The sequence below is a fragment of the Stigmatopora argus genome, chromosome 15 (assembly GCF_051989625.1).
Source record: "Stigmatopora argus isolate UIUO_Sarg chromosome 15, RoL_Sarg_1.0, whole genome shotgun sequence".
NCBI classification, from domain to species: Eukaryota; Metazoa; Chordata; class Actinopteri; order Syngnathiformes; family Syngnathidae; genus Stigmatopora; species Stigmatopora argus.
Window position 1 is genome coordinate 15,037,596 of NC_135401.1, and position 22,885 is coordinate 15,060,480.

The following is a 22,885-nucleotide window of genomic DNA, read 5'->3' on the forward strand; positions in this document are numbered from 1 at the left end:
CTGAAGTTATTACACAGAAGGGATTGTGTGTCGTGCTACCACAAGTTCAGAGTTCTGATTGCTGTGGTAAAAAACTCCTTAAGACTATTTATCCGTACTTTGTGAGACCTGTAGCGTCTGCCAGAGCGCAGCAGCTGGAACAGGTTGTGACCAGGGTGGTATGGGTCCCCGACAATGTTCCCGGCTCTGCTGAGGTAACGAGGGCTGGCAATATTTTCCAGTGAGGGCAGAAAGCAGCCAACGATCTTCTGGGCAGTATTAATCACTCTCTGCATGGCTTTTTTGTCTGCTGCTGTGCTTCCAGCGTACCACACTAATGCAGTATGCCAGGATGCTCTCCACAGTGGCTCTATAGAAAGTTACCAGAAGCTTAGTGTCCAAGTTGTTCCTCCTGAGTACCCTCTTTAGTTTTCGTGGTGTTCAGTGTGAGATTGTTCACCGAGCACCACGAAGACAGTTTGTTGACCTCATCTCTGTAGGCCGACTTATCCCTTCCTGAGATGAGCAAATTTGATGATGGAGTTAGACTGGTGGGTTGGTGTACAGTTGGATGTGTACAGGGAGTACAGAAGAGGACTCAGTACACAGCCTTGAGGGGAGCCAGTGCTCAGTGTAATGGAGGAAGAGACCAAGCTAGTCAGAATGTCCGGTATTATAGTGTTAAAGGCTGAGCTATGGTCAATGAAAAGCATCCTGACGTAATTCCCATGGTGCTCCAGGTGTCTCAATGCTGTGTGTAGAGCTATGGCGATAGCGTCCTCAGATGACCTGTTTGCTCTATAAGCGAACTGGTGAGGGTCAACTGAGGGAGGGATTGTATTCTGATGTGGTGGGCGACCAACTTTTCAAAGCACTTCATGATCACAGGCGTGAGTGCAACAGGCCTATAGTCATTCAGGCTGTCAATGGTTGGCTTTTTGGGCACAGGGATAATAGTGGCAGATTTTAGGCAGGATGGAATGATGGATTGTTGCAGGGAACAATTGAAAATTTTTGTGAAGACTCCAGCCAGCTGGTCAGCACAGGCTTTGAGCACCTTCCCAGGTACTCCGTCGGGGCCAGCAGCCTTCCTGGTGTTCACAGACCGCATTACCAGTCTCACTTCCTGTTCCCGAAGCTTCAGTGTATTGCTGCAGGGTGGTGGTGGGGGTGTTGAGACTGGGTCAGATTTGTCAGTCTCAAAGCGGGCGAAGAAACGGTCCAGTTCCTCAGCTAGTGAGGCATCTGCGTTAACAGACATTATTTTTCTTGTAATTGGTAATATGTTGTATTCCCTGCCACATCTTCTTTGGGTTATTTCCTGTGAAGTGCTCCTCAATTTTCCTAGTATATGCTGCCTTGGCCTTTTTAATGCCTCTCTTCAGCTCTGTTCTGGCAGCGCTGTATTGTACCTTGTCCCCTGACTTGAAGGCGGTGTTGCGGCATTTGATGAGTGCCTGTGTCTCATTGGTCATCCAGGGTTTTTGGTTAGGAAAAACCTGTATCCGTTTATTAACAGTGACGTTGTCCGTGCATTTTTTGATGTAGGAAAGTACAGTGTCCGTGTAGTCCTGGGGGTTGTGGTGTTCGAAAAGTTCCCAGTTGGTGCGGGTAAAACAGTCCTGCAGCTGAGAAAGGGCGTCCTCGGGCCAAGTTTTTATTATCTTTATTTGTGGCCTTGTCAGCCTCCGGCGTGGAGTATATGCGGGGGTGAGGGACAGGCAGAGATGGTCTGATCCAGCCAGGTGAGGGAGGGAAGTGGCTCTATAAGCATGTTTAATATTCGAATAAACATGATCCAGAGTTTAATCTCCTCTGGTGTGACACTTCACGTACTGGACAAACTTAGGTAGAACAGTCTTTAAACACGCTTTGTTGAAGTCACCAGCGACAATAAAGACTCCAACGGGGTGGTCAAGCTGCTGTTTGTTTACAACCGTTAGCAGGAGGCTAAGTGCCGTGCTGACGTTGGCATCCGGTGGGATATAGATGGCCATTACTATGATAACCGCTAGCTCTCTCGGTAGATAGAAGGGCCTGCACTGTACCGCCAATAGCTCTAAATCCGCGGAGCAGTGAGTGTTAATGATCCTACTGTCGCGACACCATTCATTGTGTATGAACACGCAAAGTCCCCCTCCTTTGCTTTTCCCTGACAATTCTTTCAAACGATCGTTTCGGAAAAGCGTCCGGGTAGCTAGCGATACCACGGCGTCGGGGATTTGCAGGTGTAGCCACGTTTCCGTGATGAGAATACGGGTAAAGAGCTATTAAAAAACTGCAAAATATACAATGAAGTTGTTAATTTATATTACCTATATAATATGTTCAATATTGCACTTGGATTTTCCTGGCACTGGCTGGGGAAAATATGATTCCCTACTGGATTCTTTGTTGTGCATCCAGTGCTTGCTTGCAAGAAATAGAAATAAATTGTTAATATTAATAAAAATTGCAGCCATTTGTCTATTTTGGTCAATAGTGCAAATACATTCGTAACTCAATAGCTCTTAAACTCATTCACTGGTGTTGCCAATGATAGACGGCCATGTGTTTTTACATTTCAGGAGGCACTTAAACTTCACATCACAGATTGTGACGAGCGAGAAGCAAGCAGCCAGCTTGTAGCACTGCCAGCAGATATTCACTCAGAGCAGCCCACTGAACAACATGATCATGGTAAATTGTTTTCTCTGTATAGAACCAGTGGCTTTAGTCTTTGGGAAAAGAAACCTTTTGATTGTGGCCTCTTTTTCCAGAAGCAACCATTTCTGCCTTTGAGGACGTTCTTCGCAAAGATGTGAAAATAATGAAGCACCAGCAAATCATTCACCCAGTGCTACAGGAAGGTCAGAACCTTTATTTTCCTTCTGGAACTGTTGAATTGAGGACGATGCTTTGAAAAAACGTACACAAGTTTCATGGCCTTTTACCATGTTCATCTTCCTCCGGTTATCCAAAGTCGGGTTACGGGGCAGCAACTTCAGCAGGGAAGCCCAGACTTCCCTGTTCCGACTTTATCCAGCTCTTCCGGAAGGATTTCCAAGGCGTTCCCGGGCCAGCCAGGAGACATAGTCACCTCAGTGTGTCCTGGCTCGGCCCCGTGGCATCCTCTCGATGGGACTTGCCAGGAACACCTCACCAGAGAGGCATCATAATCAGATGCCCGGGCCAATTCATCTGGCTCCTGTCAATCCAGAGCATTGAAGTTCTCCAGCAGAACAAGGACTGCCCAGAAGGAGCACTCTTCAGCACCCCTTCCAAGGACTCCAAACAGGGTCGGTTTCTCTAATCTGCTTTTTGGTGCGTATGCCCAAACAACAGTCATGTCCCGTCTCAGCACCAGAAGGCTACTACCCCTGCCATCTACCAGGGTGAACCCCAATCAACAGGCACCGAGCCGAGGGGAAAAACATGGGCACACCTACTCGGCGCCTCTTACCCTGTGTGACTCCAGAGTGGAAAAATGTCCAACCCTCCTCAAGAGGAGTGGAGCACCATTACATTGAACCGGAACGTCTCAACCTCACGCACTAGCTCAGATTCTTTCCCACCCAGAAAGCTGACATTCCAGGTCCCAAGAGCCGGAGATCGGACCGCCAAGGATCCCTCTGTTTGCTGCCGCTAAACTCGTCACACCCGACCTCTTTGGCCCTCCCACAGGTGGTGGGCCCATGAGAAGGGGGAAGCCACGTAGCCTCTTGGGGCTGTGCCCCACCAGGCCCCATGGGTGCAGGCTTTTGCCTGAAAATGAGGTGGTTAATCTGAAGGGGCTATCCTTGATCAAATTCAAATTCATCTTGCCCCACCTCCCAGACCGGCTCCAGAGTGGGGCCCCAGTGACTTGCGCCCCGGTGATGGAAAATGTCGTTCGGTAATGTTGTTCATCATGAGAGGTCTTTTGAGTCATTCTGTGTCTGGTCCCTCATCTTGGACCAGTTTTTCATGGGTGACTCTACCAAGGGCACAAGGCCCTAGACAACATAGCTCGTAGGATTATTGGGAGACACAGACTCCACCACCACAACAATGTGATTTCTCATTGTGGGTCACCCTTCAACTCACCTAGATAGAAATTGGTTTGGGAACGCCCACATTTTTAAAAACAAAAAGTCGACAAAGGAATGATTGTGCCTCTCTTCCTAGGTCTGTGTAGCACATATAATAATCACAAATAACAGAACAGTCACCTCGCAACAAAATAATATATAAAATCTCTGCGTAGCATGCTATCAGAGTGCAAAATTCTGTTGCATATTCTGGATGTGGCATCAACTTCTGTATGAATAGTTTCTTTTGGGCTGGCCAAAACGAGATTAAGGAGCAATTCTGATCTTTAATTTTTGGGGACTTTTGTCACTTTATTGTGTAAATTATTATAAATTAAATGATAATATTCCACAGCACTTTTTTGTACATACTCAATTATGCACCAATGTTATTTTGTTTAGTTGGACTGAAGATGAACCTGCTGGATGCCAGTATGTCTATTGATCTGCAATACCTTGGCGTCCACCTGCCCATCCCCCCGCCTGGAACAACCAGGAATCTTGCTAGCCAGGAGCTTCCAACATTACAAGGTGTGAGTCTCTATCAGCATAGACTTGTTTTAACTCTTACCATATTTTCTCGCATATAAGCCGTATTTGTAACTAAAAAAATTGATGACTGAATCAAGGGTATGGCTTATATGTGCACAAATTAGACTTGAATTGCATGAAACTGCAAGGTGACAAAGATGAAACACCATAGCGCAAGACTGCGGCCGATTATGGTCATTTATTTCAAAATATTGAAAAGATATACAGATAAAATGCTAAACAAAATTTATTTTGAACTCTATGAATGAAATTCAAGAAGAAGAAAAAAACGGATCTTGCAAAAACATGAAAAAACTCACTTATTTGTGCCTGTCATTGCTCGTTCAGGGCGCCGCAATCTTATCTTTTACCGGTAGTTAAATGTGATCTGATTGGACAGAAGAGAGTAGCCTTGATACATGTGTTCGTAGTATTTACCTTGCCAGCACATCCCAATAGTTGTTAAGGCTGATCAAAGGTTTTGCGGTCGATCATTAAAAAAATTGGCCTTCAGACATCAAATTAAAGTCTTTCAGCTTGAAGGCACTGAGGGAAGTTGTGCCATCATCAGATATGAAGAGTGTGTGCTCATGTAGACTGTAGTCCATTATTGTTGCCTCGTTGACGCTTGGTATCTGCAGAACTTTGTGTTCTGGCCAACCTTTCAGTTCCTCCGAATTGTGTAGTGTAAGTTTTATTACACAACAACCACTGCAGAATGAGGTATGTGGAAATTTTTGAGTTTGGCGTTTTCAGGAATCGGCTCAGAGTTTCGCAAAAAGTTAGTGCAATCACAATATAGTAACACCCGTAATAGTGTAAAGCAATAACAATAACATTAATAACTCAAATAATAACTCAATGTTGTTCACGCGGGTGAACCGTGCGTGCTCTCACGTATAAAATGAGGCACTAGAACATTCAGCTATTGAAGTCCATATTCACAGTATGACCAACCTTGTTCAACTGTAAACACAAAAGAAACACATAAGGCTCACTTTATCAGTTCATTCCTCATCTATGAATCCCTTGAATTCTTCGTCTTCAGTGTCCGAATTGAACAGCTGGGCGAATGCGGCATCCAACACGCCAGGCTCTGTTTCATCAAAGTCGTCATTAATCGAGTCCGTGTTGCTTTGGTTGTCTGGCAGCTGAGTGAAAATTCCTGCCTTCCTGAAAGCTCGAACCACAGTTGAAACTGATATATCAGCCCAGGCATTTATGATCCACTGGCAGATAGTGGCGTATGTCGTCGGGCGCTGTCTTCTACGGGGGAAATGGACTCGGCAGCTGCTTGCCGTAGTTGCAAGACCAATATTGATCCATATATATGATATAGTTCGCAGTCTAGCTTTGAATGCTCTGTTGACGCCAATCTAGCAGCTTGAGTTCTTTTGTCAATCCACCCGGAATTAATTGACAGAAGAACTATATATCCCAGCATGCATCGCGCACGGGGGAAAATGAAGTCGCCCGCTGCTTACCGTAGTTGCGAGACCTGTTGCGGATCAATATTGATCGATAAATAAGGCGCACCGGATTATAAAGTGCAAAATCAGGCTTTTAGGTGCGCCTTATAGTGCTGGAAATACGGTATCCTGCAATTAATCATATCTGGTGATGTGCATTTCTATATTGAGAAGGGGTGTGGTATAATGATATCAACACCCTATAACGGGTGTGTATATTTGTTAGGGAAAGCCCTTTCCTTTGGCAAATTGGGACAGAAGAGGGACTTGACAGTCTCTCAGAGACATGGACAAGGCAAAGGTAAGGCTGAAAAATGACTACCAATGAACAAGAAACACAAGCTGAAACGTCAAAACTGGGCCAAGAAATATCTCGAGTGATTTTTCTATGTTTTTATGGACTAATGAAATGAGAGTGAGTATTGATGGACCACATGGATGGGCCCGTGGCTGGATCAATGAAGGGCAGAGAGCTCCAGACCGACTCAGATGCCAGCAAGGTGGAGGAGGGGTACTGGTATGGGCTGATATCATCAAAGATAAGCTTGTGGGCCTTTTCGGGTTGGGGATGGAGTCAAGCTCAACTCACAGTCCTATTGCCAGCTTCTGGAAGACACTTTCTTCAAGGAGTGGTACAGGATGAAGTCCGCATCCTTTAAGAAAGGACCCAATTACTCCACAGCATGACTTGTAAGAAAGGGCCTAAAATTACAAAAACAGTACTTTTTTTCATCTTTCCAGGTGCAACCGGATCATTTGTGTCCAGAATGGGTAAAGCAACAGATGTGACGCAGATTAAAGGTTGGAAGGAAAAATTCAGTCCTTCACAATCTTCAGAGACTCCATCACTTTCCAAGGCCGAAGGTACCTATTTTGTCATGTATGTGACTTCAATATGTGTAAAAGGCCTTTGCGGTACATCCCAGGTGTCCATCTCATTACGCAGGGGCCAGATCTGGCTCGCTATGTCATTTTGTTTGGCCTCGCGAATGTAAAGTGTGCATTAAAATCATGTTTTGCCCTTTGTGAAAAATGTTGGAAATAGTGACGATTTTTACTGTTTTTCTATAGGTTTTTGTAGTCTAAATAGCACCTAAGTATGAGTGTGAACATAAATGGTTGTCTATCTCCTTGTCCCTGCGATTACGTGGCCACCAATTCAAGGTGTCCCCCGCCTGATTCCCATAGTTGGCTAGGATAGGCTGCAGCACCCCCACGACTCTTGTGAGCATTAGCAGTATGGTAAATGAATGAATAATGCTTTTTGTTTCTTTAAAAGTTAAAATAGGACAATTAAGAATGGAAAAAACAGATTGCTTTCGTTTCCTCGGTTAAAAAAAAAAGAATATTCAGTCATACCTCTACTTACTAATCCGTCTAGGTATGAAATATTCAGGTTATGAAAGCTTTTTATATGCAAATGAGTGCCGAAAGTGACAAAAACAAGATACAAGTTACGAAATGCATACCCCATATCCTTTATTTTATTTTGAAATTGTCACGGATGCTTTGCTTCTTTGTTTACAATCTCGCTAGACTCTACTGGGCTCTCATTGGCTGTGTCACATTAACAACTCTCCATGTTTCAAGATTCTCGCTTCTATTTTTATCATCATGCCTGAAAAATTGAAGGTGTTGAAAAAATATGAAGGTGGCATGCGTTTGACCGAAATTGCAAGGCAATACGGCCGGAACCCATCCACAATCGCTACAACATTGAAACAGAAGGAAGCATTAAAAGCTATGACTCATTGAAAATTGTTTATTAACATTATACAAGTACATATAATGAGATTTAAAGCTTCAGTACACGGACACTACTTTCCTACATCAAAAACTGCATGGACAGCATCACTGTCAATAAACGGATACAGCTTTTTCCTATCCAAAACCCCTGGTTGACCAAGGAGAGACAGGCACTCATCAAATGCCGTAACACCGCCTTCAGATCAGGGGACAAGATACAATACAGAGCTGCCAGAGCAGAGCTGAAAGGAGGCATTAAAAAGGCCAAGGCAGCATATACAAAGAAAATTGAGGAGCACTTCACAGAAAATAACCAAAGAAGATGTGGCAGGGAATACGACATATTACCAATTACAATAACAATAATGTCTGTTAACGCAGATTCCTCACTAGCGGAGGAACTGAACCGTTTCTTTGCCCGCTTTGAGACTGACAAATCAGACCCAGTCTCAACACCCCCACCACCACCCTGCAGCAATACACTGAAGTTCCAGGAACAGGAAGTGAGACTGGTAATGCGGTCTGTGAACACCAGGAAGCCTGCTGGCCATGACGAAGTACCTGGGAAGGTGCTCAAAGCCTGTGCTGACCAGCTGGCTGGAGTCTTCACAAAAATTTTCAATTGTTCCCTGCAACAATCCATCATTCCATCCTGCCTGAAATCTGCCACCCTTATCCCTGTCCCCAAAAAGCCAACCATTGACAGCATGAATGATTATAGGCCTGTTGCACTCACGCCTGTGATCATGAAGTGCTTTGAAAAGTTGGTAGCCCGCCATATCAGGAATACAATCCCTCCCTCAGTTGACCCTCACCAGTTTGCTTATAGAGCAAACAGGTCCACTGAGGATGCTATCGCCATTGCTCTACACACAGCACTGAGCCACCTGGAACACCATGGGAACTACGTGAGGATGCTCTTCATTGACTATAGCTCAGCCTTCAACACCATAAAACCGGACATTCTGACTGACAAACTCTCCCACCTTGGTCTATCCTCTTCCATCTGCTGCTGGAAAAACAATTTCTTAACCAACCGACCACTAACTGTTAGACTTGGTCCCCACCTCTCTTCCTCCATTACACTGAGCACTGGCTCCCCTCAAGGCTGTGTACTGAGTCCTCTTCTGTACTCCCTGTACACATACGACTGTAAAGAAATAATCCTGGACTTTCACAAACACAGCACAGATCTGGCCCCACTCCTCATAAATGAAGTATGTGTAGACAGGGTCCTATGCTCTCCTAGTCTACAAACACCACGGCAGTAGTGAAGAAGGCCCAGAAACGACTCCATTTCCTCAGCGTACTCAGGAGGAACAACTTGGACACCAAGCTTCTGGTAACCTTCTATAGAACCACTGTAGAGAGCATCCTGGCATACTGCATCACAGTGTGGCACGCTGGAAGCACGGCAACAGACAAAAAGGCCATGCAGAAAGTGATTAACACTGCCCAGAAGATCGTCGGCTGCTCTCTGCCCTCACTGGAAGACATTGCCAGCCCTCGTTACCTCAGCAGAGCCAGGAACATCATCGGGGACCCATACCACCCTGGTCACAATCTGTTCCAGCTGCTGCCCTCTGGCAGACGCTATAGGTCCCACAAAGTAATGACAAATAGGCTTAAGGACAGTTTTCCCCCACATCCATCAGAACTCTAAACTTGCGGTAGCATAACACACAATCCCTTCTGTGTAATAACTTCGGGGTGAGGTCATATGAAATGATGTTTGGGTGGTGATCTGCCCCCTACTGGCTGACTGAAGGTAAGTGAAAAGATGGTGAGAGGTAAGTGATCCGCTCGGGTGGGTGATGCGATGTACAGACGCTCCCCTACTTACGAACATACGACTTACGAACAACGGTACATACGAACATGTCTGCAAATTGCGTTTATGTCGAAAAATGTTCGTAAGTTCGATTTTGTATTTTTTTCCGAGTAGTGCTTCTTTCCGCCGCTAATACGCCTGGCACTGTGAGGGCTCAGCTCACCCAGCATGTACCTTCTTCGTTGCAATGCGGAAGTGCGTGAACGTATCTCCAGTGCGCAAAGAACCTTTTTCATTTGTATCATTAAATATCTCGTGCGTCCATTATTGAATATGGTTGGTAAAAAGCGAAAGGCTTCTATTGAAGGAGTTGCAAGGAAGAGGCAAGCCATTTCATTTGAAACGAGTGGCAATAATAACGAAGCTTGATGCGCGTGAGAGTGGTGAGCGTTTCACGGGCATTGAATCGTTCGACCGTCAGTACCATTTATAAACAGAAAGATCGAGCAGCAGGACCCAAATATTGAACGTTGCACAAAGTTTGCAAATCAATTGAATGATGCCATACAGTGCTACCGCATCATTTATGATGAAAAAAAGAAGAAAAATGTGCAATCGTCGTTAGATCGCTTCTTTCGGCCAGTTTCTAATACATAAATCTCTCTCTCTCTCTCTCTCTATACAGTACTGTACATATTCTCTCCATTTTGTTAAATGTTTTTTTCAGTACAAACCAATGCGTGTTACTTATACAAGCCTTAAACATACAAATGCACTTATATAAACCTTCAATATACTTATATAGGCCTTAAACAAAAATTATAATACAAAATATAGCACTGAATCAACTTACAAACAAATTCAACTTATGAACAATCGCTCGGAACCTAACTCGTTCGTAAGTAGGGGACCGTCTGTATCCATAAAGGCAAAATGCCAAATTACGAGTCCGACACTATCACTTATTTAGGTCTTTTAAAACGCACCTTATGGAGAAGAACTACCAATTTCGTCATACGCAGTTTCTGGGCGTGATGACAATTAGGCTTTTGTTGTTGATGATGACGACAGGGCCTATGTCCGAATATTATTATTATTCAGCATGGTGCATCAATACAACAACAAACAGACAAATGAATAATTAAAATAAAATAAATAAATAATCCGTCGGAAGTCCAGGATTAGTTCCTTGGTTTTGGAGACGTTCAGCGCCAAGTTCTTCAGAATGCATCACTTGCTGAGTCTATGGACTCAACAACAAACTAACAAACAGATAGATAACCAATGTACAGTAATGATGAATAAATAATCCATAAGTAATAGATAAATTAGTCAACATAGTTATGCAGTCACATGAATAAGTGGTAAAAAGTGACTAAAGTGTTTAGCAGTAAGTCTTGATTAGATCCTAGGTGCAGAACTCAAGTTGAGTATGTTGACAGCTATTGGAAAGAAACTGTCCTTGAGTCTGTTGGTCGTGGCCCTGTAGTGCCTGCCAGAGTGCAGCAGGTTGAAGTGGTGGAAGCCGGGATGTGTATTGTCTTTTATGATGCTCTCTGCCCTTCCCAGGAACTGGGATTTATATGCTGGACAGGGTAGGTAGGGGGCAGTTGATGATTTTTTGGGCTGTGTTGATCACCCTCTGCAGTCTTTTCATGTTGGCTTCTGTGCAGCTTGAGTGCCACACTGACAGAACGTAGGCCATAATGCTTTCAATGGCTGACTTGGAGAAGGTCACCAGCAGGTTGCTGTTTAGTTGCTCCTTCCTGAGTACTCTCAGCAAATCTAGCCTCTGCTGCACCTTCTTGACAAGTGCTGTGGTGTTTGCCGCCCAAGTTAGATCAGCAGAGAAGAGATGTCTCATTCTCCCCGATGATCATAAACACCACAGTTGTATTGTCTGCAAATTTCACATTGATGTTCTCAGGGTGCGTGGGTTTGCAGTCGTGTGTGTGTAGAGCGAGTAGAGTAGTGGACTCAGCACACAGCCTTGGGGCGAGCCGGTGCTGAGCCTTCGGGCAGATGGGAGGTGGTGACCCAGCTCCACGTGCTGTGGTCAGTTGACCACAAAGTCCTTAATCCAGGAGCAGGTGGAAGATGGAAGCCCCAGGTTGGCCAATTTGGGGATAAGACTGTCCGGTGTTATTCTTCTTCTTTTTCACCTCAGGCGCCTGAGGATTATCCTCAACAGTGCTAGAGCTGCCACTGGAACGCGGATTAGTTCCAGGGATTTTCCCAGGCCGCGATGGTAGCGTTCGGTCATTAAGGCCGGACAGCGGATCCATAGGTGTTCAGACCACTCAGTTTCCTCGTCGCACAGGCGGCAGCGATCCGAAACGGATTTCTTCATAAGGTGGAGCCAACGGCGGAGCAGGGGGTGGTGTCCACTGCGGAAACGAATCAGCTCTGTGCGGTCTCCTTTCGGTGGGGCAAGTTCTTCCTCTGTGACTTTCGTAGTGTAGGTCTGCAAAAGGCGGGGGTAGGAGAGGGGGGAGAGCGATCTTTACGTTTGATGATAGCGCGTCTTGTGGCTGCATCTGGGGAGGTATGGGTTTGTTCATCTGACGAGCCAAGTTTAGCTAGCACATCGGCCAGGTCGTTACAACGTATGTTGCAGTGGCCCAGGATCCACAGTAGCTGTAGTCGCTTAGGCGGAGGGAAAAGGGCGATGTCACCCTGAAGTCTCCGAATGGTGGGGTCTTGCGTATGGGGGTTTCCCATAGCTTGGACCAGCTATTTGCAGTCACTGAGGATGATTGATGTCTGCCAGTCTGCTGTTTCCCTCAGCCAGGAGAGAAACTCGGTCAATGCCACTTTTTCAGAGTGGTAGGAGCTGCTGCGGGCGCCTAGTGGCACCATGCCATTGGTGGATGATTGCAGTCTCCTTGATAACGACAAAACCTGCACCACCGTCCGCAGTGCCTTCTTTGGTGGATCCATCTGTGAAGATCTGTAGGTCCGGTTCACCCACGCTTCTGATGAGCTCTTGGGCCTTATCTCTTTGGATGACGGTCGGCATTTGTTTAGAGACTGCAGTAAAGGCGGTTTGGATAGGGGTAATAGCCTGGGTGGGCAGCGGTGGGAAGAGTATGTACAAGGGATATGGAGTTCAAGGGCGGTAAGACGGGGAAGGGTCGAAGATCGCCAGTCTGACTTCTTTTGTAACCGCATTTTGATGTTTTCATGGAGAAGGCAGTGTCGGGGATCAGGAGGCAGCTGGTTCCAGGCATCAGCCTTTAGAAGTGCTTGTAGATTGAGGCGGGATGAGAGGGGTGTAAGATGCGCCTCAGGTAGGACTGCTTCGGTGGTGGTAGACCTGAGGGATTTGAGGTGAGTTTGGGCCAGCCAGGGGGCCCATGCCAGCGCTGCGTACTCTGCAAAACTTCTTTGGGTGGCAATATACGCCGTCCTAAGGTCGTTTGGTTCTTTCGGACATGGTTTGGCGGACTTTTTTTCGCCTGCTCCACAAACGTGAGTTGTCGGTCGAAGGATACGCCAAGGAAAGTGGGGGTGAGGTTATGCTTGAGGGCGGTGCCATTTATTGAGATCTTTGGTTGCCATTTGGCCTCAGCTGAGTCCAGGCTGAAAAATGACGCCTCACACTTTGTGGTGTTAAGGTTTAGGTGTGCCTCAGAACTTCACCTCCAGACTTTTTTAACCTCCGTTTGAAGTCTGCTTTCCACCTCTTTATTCCTACCCCGACAAGCAAGAGCCAGATCGTCTGCATAGGCGCTGACCAGGGTGGAATCGTTGAACTTGTCGAGGAGGTCATTAATATAGATGATGAATAGGAGGGGCGACATGACCGAGCCTTGGGGAGCCCTTCTTTGAAGGTTCTGCTCCTGCCAGAGGTATTGTTGCTCTTGACCCTTGCCAATGGCGGGCCGGATTAAAAATCCTAACGGGCCGTATATCGACCGCGGGCCGAGGTTGAAAAACTTGTACACACACAATCCGGGGGCGTCCATTCGGCGACCTGTCCGTCTGTCAAACGTCCGTCGGCGAAACGTCTTTAGGCCAATCATCCGAGTACCGCGTTTGGTGCCTGAGAGGGATTTTACTAGGGACCAGGCTTGTCCCGTAGATTTTGTTTCGGCGATCTTGGCGAGGTGTAAGCGCCATGCGTTTCTTTTTGCTTCAGTGTTTTTTCTTTGATCTGTTGACAGAGTGCTACCCATTCTCTCCTATTTTGTTGGAGGTCTCGACGTAGTCGATACCTTGCGCGGATGAGGTCCTTCAGGTCCAGTGTCAACCATGGGAGCTCCTTCTGGCGGATAACTTTGACCGGTGTTGTAAGTGCTGCTGCCTCATGTGTTGCACTAAGAGGGAGAGCTTTTCCGGGGCTGTGGCTGCTGCAGAGATTAAGGGTAGGTGATCTACGAGGATGGTACGATACCTCTTCCAGTCAGCTTTCGAGAAGTTGGGTCGTACTCTTCTTTGTTGGTATTCGACACGGAGAGCACGGTTCCACCTAATCAGAATCGCTCTGTGGTCGGAGGTCATCCTGTCGATGGGTTCCCATTGCAGATGTTCGGCCGTGGTGGGGTCAGCAATCGTCAGGTCGGGGGCACTCATGCCTGCTCCTTTGTTGGTATCTTGCAGTCCGTGTCCATATGCCATCATTAAGGAGAGTTAGGTCATGGTCATCGACCCATTGATGGATTGCGTTACCCCTGGGATCTGTCTTGGCAAGAATATCCCAGGTCGGGTGGTGCGTGTTGAAATCCCCGCAGATCAGGCCCTGCTCCGTGGGGAGCCGGTTTAACCAGGAGAAGTCTTGGGGGGCTGGACAATAATCCGATGTTGCCGGGGGGATGTAGGCGTTGACCAGTGAGAGGTGCCGCCTGGGGGCGATGGGAATGTGGATATGCTGAAATTTGAGGGGACCTGATGGGGACGCTGGAAGGATGGAGTTGGGGATGCCGCATCTCAGGTAGACAAGGAGACCCCCGCCTCATCGTTGTTTTGTGCCTGAGCCCTCACGGTCTTGGCAATCACGTTATAACCATCGAGCTGAGGCGTCGGAACTTCGAGTCCCAGTTTTGTTTCCTGGAGGAGGAGGATGTAAATTTTTAGACGTGCCGTCAACTCTTTCAGTTCGGTAGTCTTGGTTGCCAGGTAGTCACAGTTCCATTGAAGGATGGTGAGACCGGCTTTCCGTGCCTCCGGTACATCGGCAATCCTCTCTGTGGGTTGTTGAGGGTGGGAGGGTTTCAGGTTCAGGCAGCTCTGGTAGCACCAGTTGTTGTTCCTGCGAAGTATGGTCAAAGCGTGTCTGGTTTCAGGAGCGCATTTGACCAAGCGAAACGATGTTATTGTGTTAAAGGCTGAGGTGTAGTCGATGAAAGGCATTCTGACATAGCTACCTTTTTGGCTCAGTACAGTGTGGAGGGCGGTGGTTATTGTATCTTTGGTGGATCTATTCGGCCGATATAAAAACTGATGCGGTTAAAGGATGAGGGGGAGACAGGCTTTAATGTGTTTCAGTACCAATCTTTGAAACCACTTAGTGATTGGTGTGAGAGCTAGTGGGTGGTAGTCGCCCAAATTGTTTGCGGGTGTCTCCTTGGGTACATGGATGACGGTGGCTTTTGGCAGGCTGAGACGGAGGGTTGTTCTAGTGAAATGTTGAAAATGTGCTAGTTGGTCAGCATATGCCTTAAGTACTTTGCCTGGTATTCCATCCGGTCCTGTAGTCTTCCTGGGGTTGACTGCACGGAGAACACGTCTCACATCCACTACCTCCACAGTGAAGGGGGTGAAGCATTTTCCCGGACTTGGTGTGGGTGCTGGGCTTGAGACTCTAAGCGAGCAAAAAAGTTGTTGTTAGGGTCATTAGTCTTACATTATTATATATTTGCTTGCAATGAAGAAAGTGCTTCGCTTACTACATCTAAAATGCCTGCTTGCAACGAAGTAAATGCTTTGTTCCTTAATTAGACTAAACAAAAAGGAAGCCGAATCCACTTGGACTGCTGGAATGTGGAGACGATCCTTCGGCTGCACATGACCTTCATTTGTTTTGACTATTTGACGTCTCACTTCTGTTTCCCACCCCTTCCCTTGAGAGTTGAGACGTCCATTGTAACTACGGTCCTTGAAGTTAATAAACAAGGAAGAGAAGCGTGTGACGCCAGAATGAACCTGGGTTGAGACCTGAAAGGTTCCATTTCTACTTGCAAGAAAAACCCAGAAGATTGTCTTTTCTCTTGATTTGTGCGTGCATTTCGGAATGCCTATTGGTGAACCTATCAAATGTTTTTACAAAGTTGCCTTCTGCCAAGTCTGCAGGAGTCGCAGCTCGGCCCTTGTAGATGGTGAGGGACTGGAGGAAAATTCAGAGATAATTTTTATCCTGAGATACGAGACAAATTTGATATATTAGCATACGATGCGGCTGCTAGGTAGTCCTTTTCAAGCAGCACAGGGATATTCATGACGAGAGGGAGGGGCTTAATTTAAAATGGATAAAGGAGAAACTGTAGAATCTGCGAGGAATTGAAAGTATATCAAGGAGCTGAGAAAGGGGATGCTTCGATACGAGCCGAAACATTCAACGGCAGTCGTTGCTGGTTCGTTCATCATCTTCCATACTGCCCATAACCGAAAGAGATGGGGGGGGTTGCTGGAGCCTAATCCAGCTGTATTAGGGCGAAAGGCAGACTACGCCCTAGACTGGTCGCCTGTCAGCCATAGGGTACACAGAGAGACAAACGACCATCCGCATCCCCAATCATACCCCCACCAGTGGGAATTGAGCCCACGCCTGCCCGCACCGACGGCAGGCTTGTGAACCTCTACACCACTTGTTGTTGGTTCGATAACTTTAAGAAATGAACTGGGTATACACTCGGTTGTGAGCAATGTTCCCTCTAATTTTTTATTTGTCTGTGCAGAAAGAGAACCTCCCTGAGCACACTGAGTGCCAGTGTGAGCAACATCATCATTGCTCGCTATGGGCACAAACCAGTATCACACCTGCCATAAGCAGGTGCATGTCTACTACACATAAATGATTTAGTAATAATAAAATGTAATGATTAGTATCTATGAATGGGTGGCCCGGCAGATGAGTGGTTCACGCGTCAGCCTCACAGCTCTGGGGTCCTGGGTTCAAATCCAGGTCGGTCCACCTGTGTTGAATTTGCATAGTCTCCCTGGGCCTGCGTGGGTTTTCTCTGAGTACTCCGTTTTCCTCCCACATCCCAAAAATATGCATTGTAGGCTGATTGGACACTCTAAAATTGCCCCTAGGTATGGGTCTGAGTGTGCATGGCTGTCCGTCTCCTTGTGCCCTGCGATCGGCTGGCCACCGATACAGGGTGTCCCCTGGCCCAAAGTCAGCAGGCATAGGCTCCAGCACCCCCGCGAGTGATAGTGGATAAAGCGGTTCAGAAAATGAATGAAAAAATATCTATGAATAAAACATCTTCATAAATGCCATTAGAATATGCACAAATCCGACTTAAATTTTACCTTATTTTACACACCTGTCCTTCTCACTTCTCATTCTCGTTCAAATTACTTTTTTGCTGAACGTGTCACTTGAGATAGTCAAGTTTCCATTTATATGCAATATTTTTTATTTGATTTTGCTTTGATTTATTTAATAAGGGATAGCACATATTAATGAACATATTCATATTCATGTTAATGAACATATATGTAAGATTGTAGCCAAGGGCTAATTTCCATTTATAGTCCATTGTGTAGGTTGAAGACAAACGATCACACATACTAGACACACACGCATGCACGCACGCAACCACACACAACAGATTTAGACAGTTCTCACCCGATTTCACCGCTTGTTCTTCTATTTGCACAGTAAAGTAAAAGAATGTATTAAGAAATATTAAAATGTAAAAAAAAAGATAGAAGGGCTGTAAAACACGAAAAACATAAGTGTACAGAGCTACTGCCACTGGCTGCCGCATGAACGGCGACATCATGGGGAAAAGAGAAAAAAGCTTGGATTTTATTTTGTGCGCTCCATATGATTGCTGTGCGCGGAGAAGACGAGAGTAGTGCGCAGGGAACATTGGTTGTGAGGCACAGGGAAGCAGCTTGTTCCGAGTCGAAAGCCACGTGGAATACGTTAAAACCTTTTCCCCCTTCCTAGTGTCCCAAAAGTGTAGCGAACCAAAATTGTCAAATCTCCTCCGCCGTTAGCCGTTACCGTCTGGTCAAAGGTAAGAATGCCGTACAATACTGTACACAAAGTCATTGCAGAGCATAACCACTAGATAGGCATATGTTACTTTGTGAGCGCAGGTGGTGAATTACAACCATTAAAAACTTGTATTTGCCTTATAATATCCTTTTTTTTCCAGAGGCTGGGAATGAATTTGTATTTGACATATTTTCACACCTATAAAACGCAACGTGTGATCGGGCGCAGTCTCATTTCCGGGTATATTTTCTGTTTTTTGTCAATACATTGGGCGCTTCCTCAGAAAATGCGCTAGCATGACACTAGGCTAGCGTATGTTTTGCTAGCCGCTAGCGTGCCTATGTTATGCTAGCTGCCAGCATATGTTACGCTATCCGCTAGCGTTTTTTTCAAAGACAGAACAAGCAAAACTAAGTTTGATAATTCATTATTGAAGTAAAAGGTACACACTGATATAAAGAGTTCGGCGTTTAACATTCTAGGCCTTACTGTCAGTCAGAGTTGTGTATTCCGGGAACTTGAATCCAGCTTTGGCGAAAGCTTGAACAACAGTTCTGGCCGACACTTGAGCCCTGTCATCCACAATCCATTGTAACTCGTGACATGCATCACTCCCAAACCTTTGATTCTCCTCGCTTTTATATCGGCATCGACAATTCATTCCCAATAATCACGTAACTCGTGCAATGCTGCCTGCCCGAATTAATATGTTGGCCATCCGTTAGCAATCCTTTAGCAATCCGTTAGCAAAGCTGTTAAATTGCGTTCAATCCATGGCTTCAGTCCATTTTCCAAGCGTTCACACCCACATTAGGTTGTCATTCACGTCAGGCGTTTCCTCTGAATAGCTTTAATATGGTGTTTCTTTGAGTATTGAGAGTGTTTTTGAGGGTTAAAAGCACTGCGAGCACACGGAAGTCAGATCCCTTGCCACTCCCCTGGGATGTTTTGAATGGATTACTGTAATGCTTGGAATGCGCGGGGAGGCTATTTTTAGGGTGAACGCCTGCTGGATTGATCTCAATAAGTAGTGTGCCGGCAAGAAATAAAACCAGTCATTCAAGCGGTCAGGGCCATACAAAAATTGAATTTAGTGCACAGACGAGGCGCACCGACTGATTGGGCGCATCCAGCATTTTAGAGAAAGTTTTAGACTTTTAATTGCGCTCTATAGGTGTGAAAATACGGTAGTTATTTTACATGGGAAAAATTGATTTGCGATACGAGTAAATTGACATACGAGCTAGGTCCTGGAAGGCATTAAGCTTGTATCTCAAGGTACGTATTACTGTTCTGTCTCTGTGAATGTTCCCAAGTCCTCATGGTGGAAAGTTTCCCACCGTGTCTGTTCAAAGCAGTCTTGGAGTTGGGGGAGGGCGTCGTCAGGCCATGTGATAGTTTCACCCTTGTGGCTTTGTTTGTCAGCGAAAGGGAGTGTAAGTTGGGGCTAAGAACAAACTGACTGTCCAAAGTGTGGGTGTTGTATGGCTCAGTATACAACTTTGATGTTCAAATCAAAATGATCCAGAGTTTTATCCTTTCTTGTTGGACATTTCACATGCTGGTAAAATTTGGGCAGAACAGTTTTGAGATTTTCCTCATTAAAATCTCATGCAATTATGTGCGTGCCACCTGGGTAGGCGTTCTAGTGATTGTTTATTGTGTCCATTAGTAGGAAGAGAGTGGAACTTACCTTAGTGTCCGGTGGAATGTAGACAGCAGTGATGATAACAACGGCTATATCTTTGGGCAGAAAGAAGGGTCTGCATCTCACCGACATGAATTCTTTGTCTGGGGAACAGTGCTATTGTTACACCATCCCTCATTCACATATATTTGCAAAGCCCACCACCTTTTCCCCCTGAGTCGCACGTCCTGTCTGATTTGAATAGCGTGCAGCTCAGTATACAACTTTGATGTTCAAATCAAAATCATCCAGAGTTTTATCCTTTCTTGTTGGACATTTCACATGCTGGTAAAATTTGGGCAGAACAGTTTTGAGATTTTCCTCATTAAAATCTCATGCAATTATGTGCGTGCCACCTGGGTAGGTGTTTTTTATTTTTATTTTATTTTTATTTTTTAAATAGCGTGCAGCCTGCTAACTGCACCGTAGCATCGGGTATATGGGGGTGATTATTATATACAGTGGGGCAAATAAGTTTATAGTCAACCACCAATTGTGCAAGTTCTCCTACTTGAAAAGATTAGAGAGGCCTGTAATTGTCAACATGGGTAAACCTCAACCATGAGAGAGAGAATGTGGAAAAAAAAACAGAAAATCACATTGTTTTAAAAAAAAAAGCCTTTTCTTTCTGTTTTCAGCCTCCACCAGCTCCGAGCATCCCAAAAAGAACCTGTCAGCATTCTGCAGTGACATGCTGGATCAGTACCTGGAGAGCGAGGCTAAACTGATCGACCAGCGTGTGGCCAATTTTTCCCATCCGCCGGGGGATTTGCTGCCTGTCTACGAGCTTCCCGCCACCAGCAGCAGCTATGTCCGCACACTCAACAGTGTCCTTAAGAAGCAAGGCCCCGCCCCTCCCCGGTTGGACCTAATTTCCGGCTTCATTCCACCCTCAAAGAGAGCCAAAGCCCCCATCGGACAGCTTAAGGTCTCCAGGAAAGTTGTAAGAAAACCAAAGCGATTCCAACCCACATTTGATCCTGGTTCAGCAGACGCTTACCCACCGTTTGGCACTTTGAGAGATGCCTCACAGAACATAGCGCTCCTTTCAGAACCTCCAAAACCAAAGAAATCTCCTACCCTAGTCCCCCCTTTTGAAAACACACAATTCACATCCCTTACACGAAATACTCCCTTCGAGAGGAGAAAAAGATTCAAACTTAAACCCGTCCACCTGCAGTCAAACCGGGATGATGCCAACTTCTCAGGCTCTGGGAAACCTATGCTGACCCGAAGTCTTCTGAGGCAGAAAGACCTGGAGGACAGTACCATGTGGAGTGGGCAACATCGTACTTTCATCAGCAAGGAGAGGGCCTCCATAGCTCTGACATCACTTTTCACCTTGAAGGTACATGTGTATCTAGAACTTTTCAAAATTTGGGGTCTAGAGTGAAGTAGGATATCTAGAAATGCTCTATGCACGGATGGCAGATTTCTGTTAGTGTTACCTTTACCTATGAAATATTCACGGTACAAAAAGCATCAATGGGAAATTTTGTTTCAAAATACAAAAGAAATAGTTACAAAATGCAAAACCTCCAAATAATCAAACATCTCCTGCAATGTAACTACTTTCAGTATCCTGTATTTTGTTTTTAATCTGGCATGATCATCCAACACCTTGCTGGCCTCCCATTGGCAAGGATGGTGCTGCATCTCCTATACCTTTGTCGTCTAACAGTGTTTTGTGAGTTTTAATTTTGTTTTGTAAGTAGAGGTACCACTGTACTTCGCAATCATAGCCACAGCACCCCATTGTCAGTGTTAAGTGACATGCCAACGTTTGGTCGACCGGACGTTTGGTCGACCGGACGTTTGGTCGACCGGACGTTTGGTCGACCGGACGTTTGGTCGACCGGACGTTTGGTCGACCGGACGTTTGGTCGACCGGACGTTTGGTCGACCGGACGTTTGGTCGACCGGACGTTTGGTCGAACGGACGTTTGGTCGCCGGGTTGTTACTGTTGAAACCAGCATTATAATCATGAGAGAGAGAGAGTTTAATATCTAAATATCTAAAATCAAAATATCAACAGTAAACTCTCTGTCATAATTTGACAGCGAGCGAACACGGCGACCAAACGTCCGTTCTACCAAACGTCTGTTTTACCAAAGGTCCGTTCTACCAAACGTCCGTTCTACCAAACGTCCGGTCGACCAAACGTTCCGTCGACCAAACGTCTTTGGACGAAACGTCCGGTCACGCAATAAAATGATACAAATATAATCATAAAAAATACATATTGAAAACAATTAAAACAGACCGATCTGGGCTGTTCCCAGGAGTTAGGTAATTTTTTTGGGGGGGAAAGCCTTGAGCTAAAGTCCCCTCCTCACTTTATAGTAAGTCTATGCAAATCAACCACTTGGTCCTTCCCTAGGGGATGTCACTAAAGGCATGTGAGAACCCTTGGCTCGCCAGCCAGACATCTTTTGATGGGTGCCTATGGCTCTACTAACCTTTAAGCTAAAATGCAGAAACCACCAGATGAGTTGAGAACAAAAGGTGCAATCTTCACCTGCCTATCTTAAGAGTCAGGAACAAAGCAAACATTCCTCAGAGGCCCCCTGCCAAGGTAATCGAATTAGTTATGTAAAAAGTTGTTTTACCTACACAGACAGCAAAGGATCGTACGTTCCAGACTCCCTGACTACAAACTAAATGATAGGTAAAAATAAACCTACCTCTTCTCTTCAATCACTCTCTCGTTTTCAATGACAACTGGAATCACAAAATAATTTATAAATTCAATCTGGGGAATAGGGATGATGACCTGAATCAGATACCTTGTTAAACTGAATAGCATAAATGGCAGAGCACATTTCTGACCTGTCAAGTAACATTTATGATCATCTGTCTGAGAAAGAAAATTGTTTCAGCATATATTCAGTGGCTCTTGATGAGACCACAGACATCATAGACACTGCCCAGCTCGCAATGTCTGTGGTGTTGATGACAATTTTTAACCAATGGAGGAGTTGCTCACAGTAATTCCAATGCATGGCCAGACCACTGCTAAGGAAATATTTCACCGGCTGTGTGATGCCATTGAGAATGCTGGTTTGCCATGGAAGAGCTTTGTTGGAATAACAACTGTTAGAGCCCCATCAATGACAGGGAGGAAGAATGAACTGCTAGCACTTGTTAAAAAAAACTGGAAGAGGAGGGTGTGGAGGAGGCCATAGCTCTGCATTGCATTATCCATCAGCGGGCCCTTTGCAGCATATGCCTGAAGTTCAACAATGTGATGTCTGTCGTTGTGAAATGCATCAACCAAATCAGATCCAGGGGCTTAAAGCACAGAAGGTTCCGTGCTTTTTTAGAAGAACTGGAGTCAGAATATGGGGATATGCTCTACTTCACTGAGGTACGTTGGCTCAGCAGGGGAAATGTATTGAAGAGATTTTTCGAGTTGAGAGCAGAAGTAAAGGACTTCATGGAGAAGGATGGGTGGCTGTTCCTATGCTAAGTGACCCCAA

The 22,885-nt window shown here is 45.7% G+C and overlaps 1 protein-coding gene across 6 annotated transcripts in view; it reads left to right on the top strand.

Moving 5' to 3' along the window:
- Positions 1 to 22,885, top strand: part of mgaa (MAX dimerization protein MGA a) — a 98,475-nt gene that overhangs the window by 12,794 nt on the left and 62,796 nt on the right. For all 6 annotated transcript variants that reach the window (XR_013305185.1, XR_013305186.1, XM_077620964.1 and 3 more), the window contains 5 exons: positions 2,547 to 2,658; positions 2,739 to 2,828; positions 4,431 to 4,559; positions 6,770 to 6,892; positions 20,044 to 20,753. Coding sequence is in view for 4 of the 6 variants with exons in the window: in XM_077620964.1 (XP_077477090.1) it covers positions 2,547 to 2,658; positions 2,739 to 2,828; positions 4,431 to 4,559; positions 6,770 to 6,892; positions 20,044 to 20,753 (1,164 nt within the window). In the remaining 2 variants the exon portion in view is untranslated. The remainder of the gene's footprint in view (positions 1 to 2,546; positions 2,659 to 2,738; positions 2,829 to 4,430; positions 4,560 to 6,769; positions 6,893 to 20,043; positions 20,754 to 22,885) is intronic.